The 18,620-nt window shown below is 44.0% G+C and overlaps 1 protein-coding gene across 1 annotated transcript in view; it reads left to right on the top strand.

Moving 5' to 3' along the window:
* Nucleotides 1–1,912: 1,912 nt before the first annotated feature.
* The window catches only part of PLCH2 (phospholipase C eta 2), a 46,204-nt gene continuing 29,496 nt past the window's right edge, over nt 1,913–18,620 (top strand). Inside the window, exons 1-3 of the mRNA XM_058039311.1 lie at nt 1,913–2,240; nt 17,163–17,309; nt 18,168–18,411. Coding sequence (XP_057895294.1) covers nt 2,198–2,240; nt 17,163–17,309; nt 18,168–18,411 — 434 coding nt within the window. The 5' untranslated portion in view covers nt 1,913–2,197. The remainder of the gene's footprint in view (nt 2,241–17,162; nt 17,310–18,167; nt 18,412–18,620) is intronic.

The following is an 18,620-nucleotide window of genomic DNA, read 5'->3' as shown; positions in this document are numbered from 1 at the left end:
TTCTGTGACCCTGTTCTAACTGCACAGCAAAAAACTCCCAGAGAAACAAAACATTTCATTTTATGGAATTTATGTCATACAGTAATTAGCTACTGATTCTGAATCTCTAATAGTCTCAGATGGGATTATATTTTTCTTCTAAAGAAAGCATAGCCTGGTGAAGCAACAAGCTTTGCTCAGTTTGATGGGGTAATTAGTGAATTAGTTGATAATTCTTAGCTGTAATCTTTAAATTTGCTCTGTCTCTTGATCAGGCTGTGAGGAATAGGTGGTGTTGAATGGGAGGTTTGTGTCTAGCAGTGAATTGAGTGTGAAGATTTCCTGCCCTGGGATTCCCCAGAGGAATTGTCTGCCAGGCACTTTCTGGGCTCAGCACTTGCCCATCTTCTCCCTTCTGAAATGAGATGGAGATTTGTTGATAACCCACACTTGCCAACAGGAAATAAGAACAGAAATGAGAGTTACTTTTAGGATAAACCTGGCACATTGTGTGCAGTGCTCACCCTGACAAGCCTGTGTTGAAGCTGCAAGAGGAATTACCCAAATGAAAGTGGTGTAAATACAGGAGGCCCCAGAGGCTCCTGCAGTAAGTGCTCCTCAAGTGCTCCTGGATGGGTTGCTCAGGAGATGGGACCTCAGGGGACACAGCTAGTGCTGAAAGCCACTAAACAAATAGGATAATGTTTTATTGAAAGTAAACTTGAGCCAAGTCCTGGAGCCATTCCTTAGATGGCAATGACCATGGATTTGTGCCTAAATGAAAACTGCAGGGGGTTGTGTCAGATCTTGCAAAGATCTTGATCTTTCTGCAATAGTGATTGATACCTGAAATGCAAAGTTGATGTAGGATGGAAGCAGCAGGAGAATGCAGCTGCAGCAGCTGGGAATATGAACAAGAGTCAACATTCCCAGGGTGGAGAGCCTGAGTGGGGTGGGAGAAAGGGACTCTGTGAGCATTCCTGCGCTGAAGTGGGTCAGGATGGGGAGGTGCAAGGCAAGAGGGAAACACCAAACAGCACAACCAGATTGGCTTCAGCTCCTGCAGTCAGGGGGCAGAGGATCCAGAGAGATCCTGAAGGACCTGTGTGGGGTCACTGCCTGATGGCAGGAATGCCCTGGAGTGTCCTGGGTGTTGGGCAGGATGCTGTGACCCTGCCTACCCTGCCCAACCCCAGCAGCAGATTCCTTTCCCAGAGGGGATTCTAACTTTTCCCAATCCTTTTTCCCTTTATCCTTTATCATTCCTGTTTAAGTAGACTTCAAGCCCTCAAAGGAACAAATTGTTTTATCCTGTGTATTTCAGTGGCATGTAGGAGGGGCAGGAACTATTCCTGGTTGGAATTTTTAGGCAGCAGCCTCACACCAAGATGCTGAAATTCTTCTCCAGGATTTAGACAGAACTCAAAGGTCTGTGTCTGTCTCCTCCTGCACTGTGCTTTGGGACACAGGCTACAATAATGTGCATTGTTTCCTAGCCATATCCCATCAGTTCTGCATTAATATTTCCTTGCAAGTTAAAAAGGTGGGAAATTTGTCATCTTTGCCAAGAAAAGGAGTTAGAAAGAAATCCAAAAAGAACAGCTTGCCTATTTTTATCAGTAGCTGCAGACTTGCTTTCTAAACTTAAGCAAGTCTGGGAGGATCCCATAACAATGTGTAGGATGCTGAATGGACACAGGGGAGGCATTAACATAAAAAAGATGTTGGTTTTTTCCCCCTCTTAAATGAAGTAGCACCTCACTGACTTTTGCTGCCTACTGCAACACATCCCAGAGGAATTAAAAGTGAATTATCCTCCGTGCTTCTTTGCTGACATCCACAAGTTTTCCCTTCAGTAAAAGGGAAAGGAGTAAATCAAGAAAAACCATCCCCAGGTGCTGCCTGGGAGCAGGGAGGCAAAGAGTTAAGGAGCAGTTATCCCAGGTGGCTGAACACTTGAGTTGCAGGGAAAGGCTGGGAACGTTCATTGAGCTCCTGCACTGGCTCCTACCTGGCAGCAGCTCCTGCACAGGGAATAAAGGATGAGGCTGCTCGGAGCACAGGCAGCAGGCATCCCCAGGAGCCCTCGGATGCTGCAGTGAAACCACGGGCAGGGCTCCTCTCCTCCCTCTTTGCAAGAGTCTTTTCAAAGATCAGGGATGTGCATATGGTCTGTGCTGCTTCCTCTGGTGTTTTCACTTGAATCTCTCACTGGAATATGGATGATGCAAGCACAATTAAATGCCTCAGTCCTGAAAAAGGTAAGGGGGAAAAAAAATGTTGATTTTAACCACCTTTCTGAGGGAAATTAGTTTTGCTGTAAAGTGTAGTTTACAAAGCTTCCTTGGACACTTCTTTTCTGTTATTCAAACTTAAATGCTTTAAACAAATACAGCAGGTTCTTAAGGGAGCTTTTGCTGCACCTTTGCCTCCTACTATCACTAAAGCTTAAATAATAAATGTGTCTCTAATGGCTGTTTCCTCCTGCATAAAGTGTGCAACGAAGGAGTGCACCAGGTATGTTCATGTTCCTTTTCTGCTCGCTTCACTAGCTGCTGTCACCATAAGAAAGGCTTTCTATTTTTAACCTGAGACCTTCTGCTACCCACATTAGAAGAGAGAAAAGAGACTCTAGTACTGTTGTGAGTCAGCTGTATTGTTTTAATTTTTTAAAACAGGTGATTTGCTACTCGTTAGATGTAGTTTCTTTACACCCATCCAGCAAGAAGAGTGCACAGAATCAGTTGGGGCTGAAGTTTTCCCTGGTGGGATTAAACCAGGGGTGAAGTCAGGGAAGTGCCTCGAGCTGGGAAAACTGTGCTGCAGTGTCCTGCATGCTGAACTTGGAGCTCATCCCTCCTCAGCTGATGGCTGATGAATCTATGAACCCAAGACCGATTCTCAAAAGCCCAATTTTTATTTTTAAAAGCTTTATTTCCTCCTTGATTAACTCAGGAAAAGCCCAGAGAGAGAAACCCTTCCCTGTGATGTAAATTAATTGACTTCAGTGCCTGGCTGCTTGTCTGTATGCATTCTGTTATTTTATGCCTGTTAGGCTTGTGGTTTTACAGGAGTTATGCAACAAGTCAAGGAGGATGTCTTGGGTTCTGTGTGCTCAAAAAAGCTGCTCTGGACACTGGTCTCACACCTTGGTGTCTTTGGGAAGCAGAGCATATCCCTCACTCAGCTAATCAATGCTTAATGCCTGTTCCTCAATGCCTTTTGAAGGAAGAACTCCTTAAAGTTCTCTCTTCTTTTCTAAAAATCATTTCTAGATGAAAACTTCACCAAAGTGGAAAAATGCTTGGCTCTAACTTGGTGTTTGGCTGTCAGAATCAAAGCTCATACCTGTGAGCTCTGGTTTGGGTTTGCCTTGTCTTTGTTATTAAAATATCATAAATAAGCTCCAGCAATGCCATTCACTGAGAAAAGGACAGCAGGTAACTCAGGTGTGGCTGCTCCTGTGCAGTCACTCATCACTGCAGCAAATACTGCCCCAGAAACTCAAGAAGGATGTGGAGGTGAGAATTACAGCAAATTGACTTTAAAGGGTCCATTCTAGAGCAGAACTGTAATTAAAACAAGAAGAGGGTGACCACAGAACACCACATAGGAAAAGCTTCTGTTGTACATAGAAATTGCCTTTGTTTTTTCCATAGTTTTCTGGCCATTTTGGAAATTGTTTTGTTTATTGGTGAAATTAATATACAATCCAATAATGCTTCTAGGCTGCAACAGATTTAATGAATCTGAGAAGTATGCAAACAATTCAGGTAATAATGAGAGAGTCTCCATGTGCATCACAACAACAGACAAATGTTACCCAATTTCCTTGGAGATTTGTTCAGAATGAAGCAGAGATGATGAGGTGCATTTGGGCATTGTCAATATTTATTTTAAAAGCAAAAAAGCAGATTTTAATACTTGGCATAAGAATTTATTTACCTGTACCATATTGCTGGCATAGAGGCTGGAGATTTGGGAGCGTGGAAGCTTTAATTGAGCAATGTGCTGAAGAGGGAAAAACTATTTTCTGTAAGCAAGATTTTTTTTTTTTGTTTGAAGGAAAGAAGGTGGTTTTCTTAAATCTTCAGAACGTGTAAATCCTCAAGTTTTGGATGAGTTGGCTGAAGTGGTATATTATAGAATCCTGGAATGGTTTGGGTTTTGTTTTGTTTCATCCCTCTGCCATGGCAGGGACACCTTCCACTATCCCAGGGTGCTCCAAGCCCTGTCCAAGCTGATCTTGGGCACTTCAGGGATCCAGGGGCAGCCACAGCTTCTCTGGGCACCCTGTGCACCCTCACAGGGAACAATTCCATCCCAATATCCCATTTCATCCTGCCCTCTGCCAGTGGAGAGCCTTAACACACTTTTAATGACTGCATTTAAGAACAGAAGTGTTCAGGACTGAAAAGCAGAACAGTTTGGTTTTGAAAAGGTCACGATGGGACAGCCTGAGTATTCCTGATCCAGTTATTGTTCTCTGAAAATGCACCATAGGCAGTGGTACTTTAAACAGACAAGGTCCTCAGGGAAGGTGTGATGGAGCAGGAACTGTGTCACCCAAAGTCCTTTTGGCTTCTTCCTACTGGGTTCAGCTTCCAGCTTCTGAAAACAGGAATGAGAGAGGGGCTCTCACCTGAGGATCTCCCTGGAGATCACCCAGGTAGCAGCTACCCAGGGTGATTCCAGTAGGAAGCTGCTGAGGGTGAGATTGACTCTGTTTGTGCTTAAACCATCTCGGTGCTCCTGCCAGATGGTGTCCTTCTAAGCCAGGGAGTGGAAACACCTGGAAAACAAATGGGCTCACTGAAAAAAGCAGGGCTTCCATGGGCTGAAGCACAGGCAGGTGGTTGTGGTTCTTTTTAAGGGTTCCACTTCTTGCTGTCATCTGCAGCATTAAAAGGAAATGGAATTCTCCCCCCCCCCTTAGATATAAACCAGTCGTGATGCAACTGAAGCCAGTAATTCCCCAGTGTATGGAAGCCTCCAGAAGCCTTCACATGATGGTCTGTTCAAACACTCACAGTGAGAGGCACCAACACCCAAGCTCTCAAGGCTTTGGTGTTCCACTGACTTGCCACTCCTTTTTTAAGGGGTTCTGGCTGACTAGAAGCTGAGGAGTCATTGATGATATTCTTTGTTCCCAGTAATTCTGAAATGCTCAGCTATCAGTAAACAAACAGCTGATACTGTCAGTGCTGTTGGGAGGAGAATGGGCCATGTCCTGAGAGAAGCATCTTGTCTGGGGAAATCCTTCAAAAACGTGGCAGCTGGCAAACATCTTCCAGTGGAACAGCTCATGGATGTGGCTGCAGAATTTCAGCCTCCAAACTGCTCCAGACTCCCAGGAACAGCATTTGCACAAAGTTACTGGGGAAGATCAATACTCAGGTGTTCTCTGGTTCTCCACATCACTGCTCCTGATTTTGCCTTTTACTGAAGATGTTTCTGCTGATCTAACCCTCAAGTAGAGATGGTTTCCAGATGCCTCATCTTCAACTAGATTTAAAAAATTAGGGAAACATTGCAAAGAAAATGTCATGTTAATGCTAAGTGCACATCTCCAAATTAGCTGGTAGCATACGTGCAGATTGCTGATTCATATCCCTTCTGTCCCTGACAATCACTGGTGGGGGGGGTGTGAATCCAGTCCAGCTAAATGGGAAAGCTTTCCCACTTCAGGGAATTACAGAGGGATAATCAATATTGGCCTCTGTAGGTCTAAAGACATTATGTGGCAGAGAGCAACTAAATTTTTGACATGATGTGATCTGCCATGGAGTGAATGTGGACCTGCCAGTACTGAACAAAGTCCAGAACCGCTGTTAAATGTGGCTCTCTGTAAAATATTTTCCTGAAAGCCCATTTTTCCAGTTCAGCCAGCGAGCTGACACTTGCATCAGCCTTCAAATGCCTGCTTATCTTCTGGCTCTAAGCCCTGGGGAGAAATGAATCTGTCAGGATGCTTTGTTTCGGGCTGAGGTGGATATTGGAGGCCATAGCAAAAGATAGAAACAGATTTCCTGTAAGAGCTCAGGAGCAATTACTTTGCTTCCTGTACATTTACCTGAGCCCTGCTGAATCCAGGACCAGATGAAATTGGGGATCAGCTGTGAGCCTGCAGCCCCTGAGCTTGCTGTGGGCTCCAGCTCAGCACCCTGCACTCTCTGTGTTGTTTTCTGCTGGTGATTTTCTCCTCTGGGATTGCACCATGAGGTTCCTGCTCAAAGGAAACCACAATTATGGTCATCTTTCAAGCCTCCAGAAGGACCTGCCATTGGTTTCTGAGATTTACAGATGCTGGGTTCTGTTGAGTGATAAGTTTTTGGTGAGTTAAGGGAGATTTAAAGAACAGCCTGATAAGGCTGTCTCTTGGATGTCACAGAAGCTGAGAAAAGCACTGAATGAAGACAGAGACTGAGTTATTCCTAGAGCCATTGCAGCTCCTTTTTTCCCCCATCTTTCATGAAACTGGTCTATATTTGAAGAAATAGGGAGTCTGTCACATATTTCAAAATGTACATGGCTCAAAAGGAAGGTCTGGAACAGTTCTCCATTTATACAGACAGAATACATTAAAATTCATCCCAAATACAGAAGTAAAATTTGTGAGTTAAAATCACTTTCTGGTGATGCATTTCAATATTAGGTCTTTCAACGTGTCTTGCATTCCTGTGCCCATTTTTCCTTGGATTCTTGAATTCTTAGAGGGGTTTTCCTAGAAGGAGTAATCATATTGATGGATTGCTTTTGTCCCAACCTGCCCTAATCTCCCTCTCTGTGTTTATGCCCTATGGCCCTGAACAGATGGTCAAGCACTGAAAGACCTTTAAATGTAAAGGGTTTATGATCTTACTTCAATTAGGTGTGTAGGAACATTTTCTTACACGAGTTGGTGGTTGGAGACAAGGTGACCTCAGAGCACCATTTATAGTCTTAAAATCTTCATTTTATGCTGACATTTTTCTACAACTGACAAAATTTGTTTGTCACAGCTTTGCAAGGAAAAGACTTCAGCAGCTCAAATCACTGTTCTCACTTAATTAAAATAATTGCATCATTTTTTTCCAGATGAGCCCAAGAGAACTAAAACCATGGCAGGAGGCAGAGTAATTGTCATTAAATTAGTGCCGTTGTTGCTAATGGGTCCCCATTCCACAAACACTCCTTGAAGTGAATGAAGTAATTTAAGGGATTTCACAACTGGTTCATTTTAATAATGGGACTTTCCAAACAGTTTTGGGGAGTTCATGGTTGTGGTTGCCTAAAGCAGCTGTGCCAGGGTTTGCCCACTGTGAACTCCAGCATGGAAAGGAGCACCAGGAAAATGTGATTTACAGCCTCTCCCAGTGGATGGATGCTGAAGAGAGGTGGATTTCAGACAAGCTAAATAACTTGCTGAATATGCAGTGCACAAATATTACACATGGAGGCCTGGTGGGTGAGGCACAGGGGCCATGGAATAACCTGAATTCCACTTGATCTGGGCAAGATGTGCAGTGTTAATCTCGAGGGGGGATTACTGTGCTTAGAGGTGCTGTCCAGATGGTCGGGCAGGCTCTGCCCGTGCCCATGGCAGAGGGTGGAGCTGGAACAGAATCAGGGAAAAGGCAGCTTATGCACAGTTGGGATAAGGTTGTGGCCCCAGAGCAGGTGCTCTGGCCTTTCTGAGCCAAAACCATCTGAAAGTGATTGATTCAGTCAATTCTTGATAGAACTAATACAGAAGTTTTTAGCTGAAAGACAAAAATAGAAAATGTAACCGTGAATGTCTTTTTTTCCCATCAGCATCTGCTCCCCAAATCCCTCTTCTTGGGAAGAGCCCACACTGAAAGCAGTGGGCAGCTGTTGCATGCAGACACAGCTGTGAAAATGCAGAGTGCATTGGAAACACAAAGGCAAATGACTCCAGCTGAGAGAAGAGAAGCTGCAGCAGAGCTGGCTGGCCTGGCTGCCCAGTTCATGCTGCTTTAGCCCTCTGGGAAGCAGCATTTCTGGGGGAAAGGGAAGGTACATAAATCACATGTTTAGGAGTAGTGAATGGGCATCATTCACCTTTGGTTTCTCAAGTCCAGTCATCTCCTGCTGCTTGTGTTTGTGCCTATGTATGTGGGGTTTTCACCCTTTACCATAACTGAGAGTGTTCCTGACTTGTATTTAGTGATATTTTTGCTTTTGGTATTTCACAAACATCTTTGCATTTAGTGCTTCACAAGGTGGTAACAGGCTGGCTAACTCCTATGAAGATCTTGGCTGGGGTAGCTAAGATGTAGCTGTAAATGGAGTTTCTGCAGTTTTTATAGGGTATTTTGACTGGTGAAAGTGCAACAGGAAGGGTAAAAGTGAGAGAGAGATGTGCCAGAAGGCACTGATATCTTCTGTTTCCTCCTTGTATTTTATGACTGTCTTGCTGTTAATAATTCTCTTGTGATTCTACAGCCATTAGGAGCGAGATTTCCCTGGGTGGGAAGTGGGGAATGGGAGCAGCTGCATCAAAGATTTTGTGTGTATCACTAAAGCTGCCCATGAACAGCTCAGTGTTTCAGAATCAGCCTCCTGTGACCAGGTCAGTTTGTCAATCTGGTGAACTGGGTCTGTAGTGTGTCCATGCAAAGGCAAAGGGAGTGCAGGGCTGGGAAGGCACAGGTCTGCTCCTGGTGGATTTGCAGGTCAAACACATTGCCAGCTCTGTAACATTTCACGTATTTGGCAGTCAGGATATTGAAATTTCTAGGCTTGGCTTTTCTACTTTGAGGTCTGCAGCTGTTTCCTTTTGTATTACATAACTGTTCACACTTTTCCCACCCCTCAGCAGTCAAGTGAATCCCTCCATCCTGAAGGATTGCATTTGTGATAAACCCATTTGTCTCAGGAGGATCTCCATCCTGTTCCCTTTTCTCCCTCTCCCAAACCATATGTGTGTTGTGCTCCTGTGTCTTCCTCAAGATGTTCTTTCTGTGGGCTGGAGTCTGGCTCCTCTGGCACTCTCCAAGAGACTTTCTTCCTCTGCAAGATTCTGACATTCCAGCATTGTTCAAGTGCTCTGAGTTCCATTTTTAGCCTGGAGACTCAGACAATGTTGGTTTTAAAATCCATTTCGTGGCATGAAGAGCCTTTGTTACACTCAGACAATAATAAGTTCCTGAAGTGCTGTGGAAAGAAGTCTTTAATCTCCCAGTTGGGTCAGGTGAGCAAGATTGCTCTGAGGATGTCAAGAGAGGCAAGAATAGAAACCCATTTCAGTAGGCTTAGATCCTAAGTCCTCAGCTCAGTGTGCTTAAGAGTTGGGAGAGGGATTGTGTCCAATTTAACCCTTCATTATTCCCTGTTGCTTTTCCAGTGTTATCCAGTATAACAAATGGAGGAGCCTTCTAAAAGATTTTATTTTCCACAAGGATTTTCTTAGGAGGCCTGAAGGGGTGTATGGATAGTGAACTGAAATAATTTAAATTAACCTTCTCTGTGCGCTCTTAGGATTAAAAATCTAACTTTAACTTGAATATTGTAATAGTTCTTTTCCAGTGCTATAAATCACTGGCATTTCTCTCTACTTAAATAAAACCAAATCCATATTTGAAGCCCTGCATTTGCAGAATTCTAATTATGAACCATGAAACCAATATATTGAGCAATGCTGCAATGGGAGTTACATTTCCCTCTTCTCCTCCCTTCCCCTTGTACCCAGGTTGATAACACATAAATGGTGAATGCAGACTCTGGGATGTCCTGGCAGAGCTGATATTTGAATTTTGAAGGGAGAACCTTTAGCATTCTGTGCCTGCCACTGATTTTGTTGCATGCACAGCCTGGAAAACTGCAAGGAAACCTGATTAGTAGTGCAAGAGGGGGAAAAAAGGAGCTGAACAGCTGCAATACTTTTGGTTTATGCAGAAATTGGCCTTAACTCTGTCTCCTTGTAAATGAGAGCCTCTAAATTCTCTCTCCTTTCCTAGGAGGAAAGTGACAGTCTCACCATTTAAAGTGGTGTTTCTAAAGCATGGACATTACACAAAGATGTTTATGGGTTTATTTGGGGAATTCAGAGAAGCAGGTGATAGAGAAGACAATGAAACTCACAGATCCCAGCTCTCATCCTGGCCCAGGCTTCACGTGAAGGAAGGATTAGGATCTCTAGAACAAAGTTCCCTTTGTTCTTCCCTTCAGGGCAGAGTTTTCTGTGGGATGCATACATCCTTCTGAGCACTTTGCAGGAGAAGTTGCTCTTTCCCTGATGACAGTTTGCAGTCATCTCACTAAATTGCTCCTGAAAGATGCCTTAGGAGGGTGGAAGTCTGTGGTTGAAATGTTTAAATAAATAGTGGCAAGAGTGTACATAGCATCACTGCCTCCCGTGGTGCAGACCCAGCTTTATTCTAGTTTGGAATTAATCTGTGGTTAAACTCTGAGTCAAGCCCAGTATAAGAACTCTGGGCATTGGAGGTGAAATAAACAACTTGTAATTGAGAGTGAATCATCTCCAGAATTAACTACTCCAAAGCTTTTTTCAAACTGTGAAAGGAAGAGTAGGAAGCACTTAATGAATGTGTTTTTAAATGGGCAATTTGTGTTTAGCTCATCAGGGTAGAAGCATATGAGGCTCCTTGTACAGATCACAGATGGCAAGAGAGATTGTCTATTGTACTTAAAACTTAATGTAGCTTAAGTGCTAACCTATGTGACAGATTTCTGTATTTGCAGCTCAATGGGTGCATTTCACATGGAATGAGGTAGTGACTTAGTGCTCTTTAAAAATTCATCCTCACCTGCTTTTATCTGTCAGTCCCCGAGCCCCCTCAGTGCTCCTGGTTCTGTTCCAGCAGCTCTGGGCACAGGAGCTGCCTGGTTGTGCCCTGAGCAAGATCCTCTGTGGCTGTAAAGACATCCCTAAATAGAGGGTGACATGGAAAGATACTGGGGAGGAAGGAGAAGAAGGAAGAGGAGGAGAAGATGAAGAAGAGAAGCAGAAAAAGAATGCAATTATTTGAAACTTTTTTTTTTTTTTTTTCCAGTTGTAACATGTCACCTAAATCCCTTGACTGGATAGGGCAGGAGCACAGCTTTAGGATTAGTGCCTGTGATGGATTTAGGATTTGAAGCAAACATGTGTTGCTGTGTTTCCATCGTATCTAGTTTTTGCCGCCTAGAGAGAAATATTCTTTCTTTTATCAGAAATGCCCATTAAAATAGTGAGGAGAACCTTCAGAGAAGAGAAGAAGATTGGCACTATGATATTTTGAGGAGCTGTATGAGAAGAAAATGTGATTATTCTTTTTTTTTCCAGCCCTGGAAAGAGACTGAAGAGCTTATGCACCTGGGCAGATCCACAGTGAGAGGCAAGGGTGGCTCAGGAGGGCAGAGAGGGGAATGGATTGTGCTGTTAACTGTGCATTATTTACTGCAGGGGATGTTGTTGGCTGGTTTTGAAGAGCAGGTAGAGCCCCTGAAAGAGTGGAACCTGCAAATCTGTTTGTGACCAAAGAAAGGAAAGGGTTTTCTCCTTGTGGGAATCACTGTCAGGAGGAGGAAGTGGTGGAGGAGCCAACAACTATAAATTGCTGTAATGTCTTGATGATGCCAAGCAGTTGGGAAAGTACCAAAGGAAAAAGAAAATCAGCAGGAGGAAAAGAATATCATCAGGAGGCCTTGCTGTCCAGAAATGGTTTCATCTACATGCCAAATTGCCTCATGCTCCATCATGTGTCTTCTTTAAAATCTTGAACTGAAGCCTACCCAAGCCTCCAAAGTAGTCACAGGTAGATCACAATAAAAAGGATTTTATTGGGATTTTAATGTTCTAAATCTGGATTGTGAAAGAGGCTTAATTTAGCTAAGAAACTTTTCTGAAACAACCTGGAAAATACCTGAAAAACACCACTGGATTTTGGAAATCAATGGCTATTTTCTATTTTTCTGATAACATTTTTATTCTGCTACATGGAGAATGTGTACTATAAAATTTTGATACCCCCCAAGGCCATCAGTGCTTGTTTCCAGTCCAGCTCAGAGATGGATATCTCCAAATCTCCCTTGCTTCAGAATAAGTTCTCAGTGGCTCGTCTGGCTGAAGACTTTTTCTGGGTTGGTGGCAGCATCGTCGCCTCTCCGAGATGGAAAATTGGCCACTTTGGTAAGATCTGAACCCCTGCATTCCCTGAAATGGTGACACCTTTAAATCTTTCATGCTGAAATCTTAGTTAGTGGCACCTTTGTGTAGCAGCAGCGTGGGGAGCAGAAAAGAAGGAAGGAGGAGGCAGCCCTGGTCTGATGTTAGTGCAGTTCTTTTTGTCTTCAGCAAGCCCCCACTTATAATTTCATTATTGATTTATGTTCCTCAGGACAAGCTAGAGAAAGCTGTACATTTTGAAACTTGCTGACCCTTTTAAAAATTCTGTTGCATAGACTCTGTCTCCTTCTCCTTACCCACAGCACAACAGTTTTGCTATCTGCCAGTACTGTACACCTCTTAACTCTTCCATTTTATTTGTAGTTAAGAGCTTTAAAAATGAGCATTTGGCAGTATCTGTGCTGTCTTGATCCACACCTCCTGCACTGTTTAGAAGCTGTTTTCTGAATACAGACACACAAAACTCTCAAGCTTCACTGGCTCTGTGAGAAGGATCCCCTTTGGGTGCTCACAGCAGCCTTTCATTTAAATAGCTAATAAACCCAGCAAACCTAATTAGAGATGGCCAGAGAAAACAGCTGTTCTAGTAAAAGCACTTTAATAACAATCTTCTTGGGCCACTTCTGCATGGCCAGTGAGGAAATCTGCAGCCTGACCAGAGCCACCCATTCCTTGAGCACTTTTCTGTCCTATTTATCTGTCAGCTTCATCGATCAAAGATTTTTTTTTAGCAAGAAAGTTGGACACATAGATAGCTCAGCAAGCACTGGGAATTTTTGCAGAGGAGAAACACCATCCTACTCTGCTTCTGCATTTCCCTGGGTGCTGGTGGCTGATGGAGGGATGGAGAGCTGACAGCCTGACCTCAAATCAAGCCCCTAATTTCCACAGGATTAAGAACATCTCCCATTAACACCTCATTAATTAGTGGTGTGTTTTAAAGATGGGTTCAGTCTTACATCATCTCTTGACATAGTAAACATTGTCCCAACCATTGCTGGCAGAATCATAGAGAAATGTTCTTTTCCAAAGACACTTCCAGATTTTTTGGCCAATGAGCAGAACAGGAAAAGTCCTGGACTTCAGTGAAGCTTGAGACACTGAGCCAACAAGGGGCACAAAGCTGTGCTGGGAAAAAGGTGGTTGGTTTAAAAGGTGAGAGGGACCTGTTCATTAGGCTGGAGGGATGTAAAATGAAACAAATGAAGATTAATGAGTTTGGATGTGATCTGGTTTTTAACTGGATCCAATGCAGTGATGTGAGTGAGCCTGGTGTGCCTGGGCCAGGAGCTCCACAACCAGTTCTTAGGCAGGACTGGCAAAATATCTTCTGGACAGAATTCCCAACACACTCTGCTGGATATGTACTTGGATACATTACATATTTTATATCATTATATTGATATATTGATTTTTAAAAAGATTTTATGCCTCCTGTCTGGAAAGCAAGTGATATTCCTGGCAGGAATAGCTGCAGCCAGCTCTTTGGTTTACATATTGATGAGCCACTTATAGCTGTGCAACCATTTCCAGTGAGACTTTAAAAAAATGGGGCAGTCATTATGTCTTCAATGGATTGGCAGTGCTGAATGTGTGACAAGTGTGGGAGTCCTCTGGCTGTGTGTGGGAAGGCTGTTTTGGTTTGGTGGTGATATTTTCAGGGGATATTTTCTTGCCCTTCTGGTGCATGTGTACTGGGGGGGTTTCTCTGGGCTCACAAACATCTCCTGGACAGAAATGAGCTGCTGGCATCTGCTCTCCTCTCCTGATGTTGTTGAGGTGAGGCACACAATTGGGATTCACCCCTCCAGGATCTGTTCTGGGGCAGAGGGGTTTGATGCTCCCTGTCCCTAAGCCTGCCTGGGGCAAAGGTGTGACACAACCTGGGGCTGCCTCGAGCCCAGGGATGGGAATATTTGACAAAGCTGGTCCATGTACAAAAATACTCAATGACTCAATCTCCTGACTTCTTTTCATCCCCACATGCTAAAATACTCCCACTCCTTCACATATTTATATCAAACTCAGAGACTCCTAAAAGACAATAATGCTACTGAACCATAAATAATTAATTTGCAGACACTAGAACATCTTGCTAACAATAGGAATGATATCAGTCTCCTTTTCCCCCCTTGTTTCAGGACAAATTGTAGGGTTTATGGTTTGTTTAGTTTTGCTATTTATTGTTACTTTAACACTTTGTGTAGTAAATATAAATGTTATTAAGAAGCATGAGAAATCACTGGGAGTCTTTTTGCTGCATCAGTCCCGTGTGGAACTGGGTGTTCCACGTTTCTATTCCCTGCTCCTCTCTGCTCTGACAGTGCTCTGTGCTGCAGTATACAGAGATCCATCTTCTCTCCACAATTTTTTTGTTCTGATGCAAATTGAGGCAACTCATTAGATCAGAAGAGAGCTGAACATAAGCTGAATTCTGAAAAAAAAAGGAACTAATGAAGTGAAAAACAGAAAAGCTGTAATTCAGCCTTAATTGAAGATAGTTAAGAGCCATTTCTTCAAAAACCTGATTCATTGCAAGACTGGGGGATTTTTATCTGAAGTATAGGAATGAATCCTTAAAGAAGGAATGTGAACAATGGCAAGGAGAAGCAGTTCTACTTCTCAGCAGTGTGCCCTTTTCACTTACATGCTGTGAAAGACTTCAGGGAAAAAACCATATCATTTTCTGTTTGATAGAAGTACCACTAGGATTTCTTTTTTCTTTTTTTATTTTTTTTCTTTCTCCCAGTCTCTGTAGTGCTCTGAACTTTCAGTCCCCAGAAGGGACAGGTGTGGAAATGCCCCTGCTCCATCTCCTGGCCCTTGCAAACACCTCTGCATTCCCTTTGGGGTTTTCCTTCCACAAAATCTGCTCTCACACAGAAGGGAGGGATTTCTTGTGCCCTCCTTTCCCTGTGTCACCATCCCCAAAACCTGAACAACCCTGAAATGTTGGGGCTGGCCATGGATCACCCAAGCTCAGTCCAGAGGAGCTGGAAACGCAGCAGGCAGCTGTGAGGTGCTCAGGGTGGTTTGGGGGAGAAATCCTGCAGCAAAATAAACAGCAGCATGGAAAAAGCAATCTAAGGATGCTTATTAAAATTTTAACAGCAGAGAACGTGTTCCTGCTTCATGCAAAAACAAAGTAAATGGGTGTTGCAGAAAGTGTGGTTTTATTTTGGTGCTTCTTCATTATGTTCTGCTTTGTAACAGGTGTGATCTTTGATACTTTTCCCATTTCTACTCTTCTGGTTTCTTCCAATAAGATTATTTACTGCTATAATTCCCAAAGAGAAAGTTGGAAATTTAATGTGATTTGAAGTGTGTGTGATTACTGTTCAGAGAAATTCTTTTATTAGCTATTTTGACTGATTTTTTTTTTTCAAAAACCCTATGAGCCTTGTGAAATGAAAATAAGTTCAAGCTTCCCATAATTATTATTTCAGTTAATCTGAGAAACATTTCTCTTCTTCTGAATCAGAATGAAAGCAGATATTGAAAAGATTGAGTGTCTGGGAGAGGCTGAGTTTGGATCTGATGTTGCAGTGGATGTTTCTGGCACAGCTCTTGCCTTTATGGTGATACCTGCTGAACATTGATTTTCTCTAAAGGTATCTGTGCCTGAAGACAAGGGTCCAGCTTTAAGAAGTAAAATGTTACACCAGGGATTATCTTGCTCTCAATTCCACACCTTCCCTCCATGAATATTTTATTAACATGGACAATGAACTCTACAGAATTGTGCCTGCAAATTAAAATTTTCTTGTACCATAGAGGTCTGCTTTCAAATGAGTCTATTTTGCTGAACCTTTTCCAGAGTGAATTAATTGACTTTATCTGAACATGAGCTCTAAAGCACAGGGACATCAAAGCCTTTTCCCATTTCTTTTTACCTACCTTGCTTTTGCCTTTGCCTGAGAGGTGGACTTGAATCACCCAAGTTGTTGTGTTGATGTTGATGCATTTTGGAGCATGTGAAATCAGTGTTTTCATCTGGACACTGTTTCATCTTTTATCTTGATGGCAGAAGATTGATAAAAGAAAGCTGACCTCAGAATCTCCTTGCATTTATTTCTGAATTAGAATGTGTACTGCATGTATTAATTTTCATTCTTCGATCCAGAATCTCAGCAGTAATTTTCACTTCTCATCTCTAGGGCTGAAAAAAAAAAAAAAAAAAAAGAATGTTGAACACAGTAATAGTTTTAATTTTACTTAAACGGATCAGGCAGAAAGTCAGAGGAAAATCAGGTCACAGGCTCTGCTCTGTCATCAGGGGAAATAAATGGGAGACTTGGCAGAAAATGTGAGTCTGCATTTATTGCTGGGACAGAGCCAGCCACTCACAGTTGGATGTAGGTTTTTGAGCTCAGTCCTTGCAGCAGCTGGATTCCAGAAAGGCCCAGCCTGGCTCCCAGGATAGGGCAGGGTCCCTGCAGGGGCAGAGCAGACCCTTGCAGGGAGCTTCTCCCCACACTCGTGGCTTTTAAGGCTGCACTGTCTGGGATTCTGCCAAACCCTCAGGAATGGAATGGGTCCTGAGGCCCAGAGGCAAAGTACAGCACAGGTGAGAAATCTCCTGCTTGGAAAATGGGGGTTTGGGGGATTTGGGAGATGAAAAGTTTGTGAGGTTCTTGCTAAGCAAATCTAGATGATCAGTGACTTAATCCATAGGAGCAGTGGGACCTTGCTGGCCAAGGATTCCAGTTTCCAGGTGAAATTTCAGCCTGTGTCCAGCACAAGGTTTACATGTTGTAGGAGCTCAGATTTGAGATGGTCTTGAGAAAGGCACATACCTTGTGCTGGTCCCAACATATGATCATTTCCTATAAATCAATATGGGAATGAAAACTTTCACATTTACAGGTAAGTCCACAGCCACCAAGAATCTTTCTGACTTTTTGATCTTAACACCTGACCTCTTACTACAGGAACCCTTCTCCTTTGACTTGAGCTGTTGGCTTGGCAGCTGCTTGATGTGTTTTCATCCTGTAAAGGCAATTCCAGAGGGAGCAAGGTCTGGCTCACTGCTCTCTCTTCATTCCCCTCTCAGTGGAAAGATGTATGAGCTCCATGCAGGCGGGCACCCAGATGATCAAACTCCGAGGAGGCTCCAAGGGGCTCGTCCGCTTCTACTACTTGGATGACCACAGGTCCTGCATTCGCTGGAGACCCTCTCGGAAGAATGAGAAAGCCAAAAGTGAGTGTCAGCCACAGAAACCCCCCTCTGACCCCTCCTGGGGACTTGTAAACAAAGGAGAATGAAGGGTCTGGCTCAGTGAGAGGTGCTGTGTGGCAGTGTGGGGTTTTGATGGTGGATGGTGTTGCCTATTTCACAATGAGCATCTCCTGTGGAAAAGCTTAGTGGGAAATAGGTAACACCATCCACTATCTTGGGTAAGCATTCAGGGAAAGCAGTCAAGTCCACCCACCACACTCACCACGGGTAGCTCAGCAAAGAGAGGCAGAAGGGCCTTTTGTATGATAAATTCCAGTGAAGGTTTGCTCCACCACGCTGAAGGGAAATCAGGGACAAAAGACAAGAGCATGTGCTGTGCACAGACTTAAGTATGGGGTCAGTGGCCAATGACCTGAGGGAAAAGGGGCTGGGCAAAGGGCAGCAACCTGTAGGGGCATTGAGGGATGAATAATTGGGGTGGGCAGGGTCATCTGGCCAATGGGGGAAGCAATCTACATTAGATTGGCAATAGTGCTGCAGAGCACCATGGGCTGAGTCCTCTCTTTCAGCCTAGGTGGGGAAAACTCCATCTATGGTACCTTCTTCCAAGGCAAGGCCCTGGGGGTTTGCCTGAAGGGTTCAAAGGATTCCACAGTGTTGTAGTTGACTTTAAAGGGCAGTAAATGATTTAATGATGGGTTGTTTATGAAGCTGAAGGTGCTGGGGTTGGCTGTGCAGGTTCCAGGGGTGTAGGGTGCTGTAAATGAGTCAGAGGCAACCCCTGTATGCTGTATGAACTGGGGCCTTGCAGGGTGGGGTTTGGGCTCTCCCTCCCTGGGATGTCTCTGGGCCTGCTCCCAGCCATTGCTGTCCCTGCAGTTTCCATCGACTCCATCCAGGAGGTGTGTGAGGGGAAGCAGTCGGAGATCTTCCAGCGCTATGCCGACGGCAGCTTCGACCCCAACTGCTGCTTCAGCATCTACTACGGGGACCACATGGAGTCCCTGGACCTGGTGTCCTCCAGCGCCGAGGAGGCACGCACCTGGATCACAGGGCTGAAGTACCTGATGGCAGGCATCAGTGACGAGGACAGCCTCTCCAAACGCCAAAGGACCAGAGACCAATATCCTTCCTGTGCTGCCTGGGACGAGCTCAGGATTCCTTACAGTGTTTGCTTTGCTACAAGTAAGCACTAGGCTCCGAGCTTCAGAGCAGTTCCCACTGTATTCCCTGGTTCCAGAGACAGAGTTCCTGAAGAGGATTGCTCTGGAGATGGAGATGACTGAGTGCAGTGGACTGAAAAAGACACAGCTACATTCTTCAGTCTCATTC

Source organism: Melospiza georgiana, chromosome 22, assembly GCF_028018845.1.
Source record: "Melospiza georgiana isolate bMelGeo1 chromosome 22, bMelGeo1.pri, whole genome shotgun sequence".
Lineage (NCBI taxonomy): Eukaryota > Metazoa > Chordata > Aves > Passeriformes > Passerellidae > Melospiza > Melospiza georgiana.
This window is presented reverse-complemented; position numbering and strand designations above follow the sequence as displayed.